At 41.3% G+C, this 3,050-nt stretch overlaps 1 protein-coding gene across 1 annotated transcript; it reads left to right on the plus strand.

The window, feature by feature from the left end:
• Positions 1–645: 645 nt before the first annotated feature.
• LOC129004893 (uncharacterized) lies at positions 646–2,835 on the plus strand. The gene has a single exon (XM_054433588.1). The coding sequence runs from the start codon at positions 646–648 to the stop codon at positions 2,833–2,835; it is 2,190 nt and encodes a 729-aa protein (XP_054289563.1).
• Positions 2,836–3,050: the final 215 nt, after the last annotated feature.

The following is a 3,050-nucleotide window of genomic DNA, read 5'->3' on the forward strand; positions in this document are numbered from 1 at the left end:
CATGGGGGAATCTTGTGTCCAAAATGTAACATGACTTATAAAAACCAACGCTGTTTCATCGCGCATCAAGCCGATAGATGTAAAAATGTTAAGAAATGTCTCGATTGCGGGAAACTAGTTTGGCTTAAAGAGAGATCTAAGCCTCACAAGTGCGGGGAAGTGTATTGCAAACCTTGTGGAGAATTTAAAGATCCTAACCATAAATGTTACATGAAACCCAACGAGGGCAGACCGAAATCTAAATCTAAAGACTACCTTTTTATCTTCTTTGACTTGGAAACCCGCCAGGACGAGTCCCTACCCACCGACCCAGAAAGTAAAGTACATAAAGTAAATTTGTGTGTCTCTCAGCAATTTTGTTACCAGTGCATTGAGGGAAAATTCTGTATAGCGTGTAAAAATCGTACACGAGTGTTTGATTCCGACCCTATTAACCAGTTTATGAACTATGTAATGTATGTGAGAAAGCAGTTCAAAAACGTCTGTGTAATCGCACATAATGGGCAGGGTTTTGACTTTCAATTCTTGCTAAAGTACTTGTTGGAAGAAACAAAATTCACACCGGAACTTGTAATGCGAGGAACCAAAATTATCTTAATGAAAATTGACAATGTGAGGTTTGTGGACTCGTTAAGTTACTTCCCCATGGCTCTATCCGCACTCCCTAAAGCCTTTGACCTACCTCCAGAGAAAAAGAAAGGCTACTTTCCCCATCTCTTCAATACTCTAACAAACCAAAACTACGTGGGTCCTATGCCACCCAAAGAGTACTACTGTCCCGAATCCATGTTTGAGAAATCACACAACGACTTTGACAAATGGTACAGCGAACAGGTTGCAAAAAAGTATGAATTTAATTTTAAAAAGGAGTTGCTGGAATACTGCATGTCAGATGTCGATATCTTGGCTCAATCCTGTCTAAAGTTCCGCTCAATCTTCCTAAAAGAGTGCAATGTTGACCCGTTTCTCGAGGCTGTTACCATCGCGAGTGCCTGTAATCTAGCCTTCAGACGTAACTTCCTGAAACCTAACACTATCGGCATCATCCCTAAGAACGGTTATCGAATAGTAGACAATCAATCGGCAATTGCACTCCATTGGCTTTCTTGGGTCGAGGAAACCAACGGGATTAGGATCGATCATGCCGGACGAGGCAAAGAAGTCAAAGTTAATGGGATGAAGGTAGATGGATTTGATGGTAGAAACATCTATGAGTTTCACGGGTGTTACTGGCACGGATGCCCTAAATGTTTTAATTGCAACCGTCACGTCCCTTTGAAGGAGGATCCCTCCGATAGCTTACATCTTCGCTACGAGAGAACCATAGCTAAAAACTCCAAGTTTACAGAACACGGTTTGGTAGAGATGTGGGAATGCGAATTCCGTAAGCTTAAAAAGGATAAAAAACTTAATCATCTGGACAGTCTGCCCATCTTGAACAATCTCCCACTAGACCCACGACAGTCTTTCTTTGGAGGTAGGACTGGCAATGCGAAATCCTATCACAAATGCGCCGAGGGAGAAACCATTCAATACGTTGATGTTTGCTCTCTCTATCCGTATGTTTGTAAGTATGGGAAGTACCCTGTAGGCCACCCAACTATCTATGTCGGAGACAAGGAGTGTCGCGAGAGAGGTATGGGAGTAGAGGGTTTGTTAAAGTGTAAAGTCCTTCCCCCTCGTGATCTCTATCACCCAGTACTCCCTACAAAAATAAACGACAAATTGATGTTTGTGTTGTGTAGGACTTGTGGGGAGATGATGTATCAGGGAGAGTGTAACCATGATAGTGATAATAGGGCACTAGTTGGGACATGGACAATGGATGAGATTAGGAAGGCAGTAGAGAAAGGGTACATTGTACTGAACATGTATGAGTTATGGGAGTACCAGGTTGCGACTTATGAAAACGGGGGCTTGTTCACTGACTTTATTAATACATTTTTAAAGATGAAACAGGAAGCTTCTGGCTATCCAGAGTGGTGTAAGACTGAGGAGGACAAAAACAAATACATAGCGGAATATTTGGGACATGAGGGAATCAAGCTGGAGAAAGACAAAATTGTTAAGAATGGGGGTTTGAGGTCTTTGGCAAAATTAATGTTAAACAGTTTCTGGGGTAAGTTTGGTCAACGCGAAAATCAGACTAAAGCCACAATCGTTAGGGATTCTAAAACACTTTTTCAAATGTTCTCATCCCCCGAAATAGATGTAAATAGAGTCCAAACCGTCAACGAGGAGGTTGTAGTTGTTTCTTGGGAGTACTTGGAAGAAGTTGGGGAACCTCTCAGTAACGTTAATGTTTGTATCGCGGCCTACACCACAGCGCAGGTGAGACTCGAACTCTACGAACATCTTGAGGCCCTAGGAGTTCAAGTATTATATTATGACACAGACAGTGTCATTTTTTACCACCGTCAAGGCTTATACAGAGTTCCTACGGGAGATTACCTCGGCGAAATGACTGACGAATTGGCAGATTATGGACCCGGCTCTTACATCACTGAACTTGTCTCTGGGGGGCCAAAAACTTACGCATACCTTGTCTGGTCAACCAATCAACAGAAATTGTTCCCTGTATGTAAAATCAAGGGCCTCACCCTCAACTTTAAAACATCAAAAGTTGTAAACTTTGAAAAACTGAGAGAAATGGTCCTAAGTGAAGTAAAACAGTCAATTGAAATAGAAGAAAACAGAATCAGAAGAACTAGAGACAGAGACATCGTTACCATCACTGAGAGCAAAGTGTTTAAAATCACGGGGCCTAAGAGAAGGTTCGAAGGAGAGTACGACACTCTACCTTTTGGCTATAGAAAAGTCCAAAGAGACATTTAAATTCCTTTGTAAATAACTTTGTAATTTTTCATTGTATATATTATTGTAAATAACTCTCCTAATAAAAAAAAATCTATAGATAAATACTTATGTAATCTGACCAAAGTGTGAGTGTGTGTACACTGAGTAGTTCAGATTGGAAAGAACCTGTGCTACTCCTTGTACTTGTGTGAATGTGTGTACACCGAGGTGCTCAAATCTCAAAGGACTTGAGC

This window comes from Macrosteles quadrilineatus, unplaced genomic scaffold, assembly GCF_028750875.1.
Source record: "Macrosteles quadrilineatus isolate MER2022 unplaced genomic scaffold, UCM_ALF_1.0 Scaffold_12__1_contigs__length_5162894, whole genome shotgun sequence".
NCBI lineage: Eukaryota > Metazoa > Arthropoda > Insecta > Hemiptera > Cicadellidae > Macrosteles > Macrosteles quadrilineatus.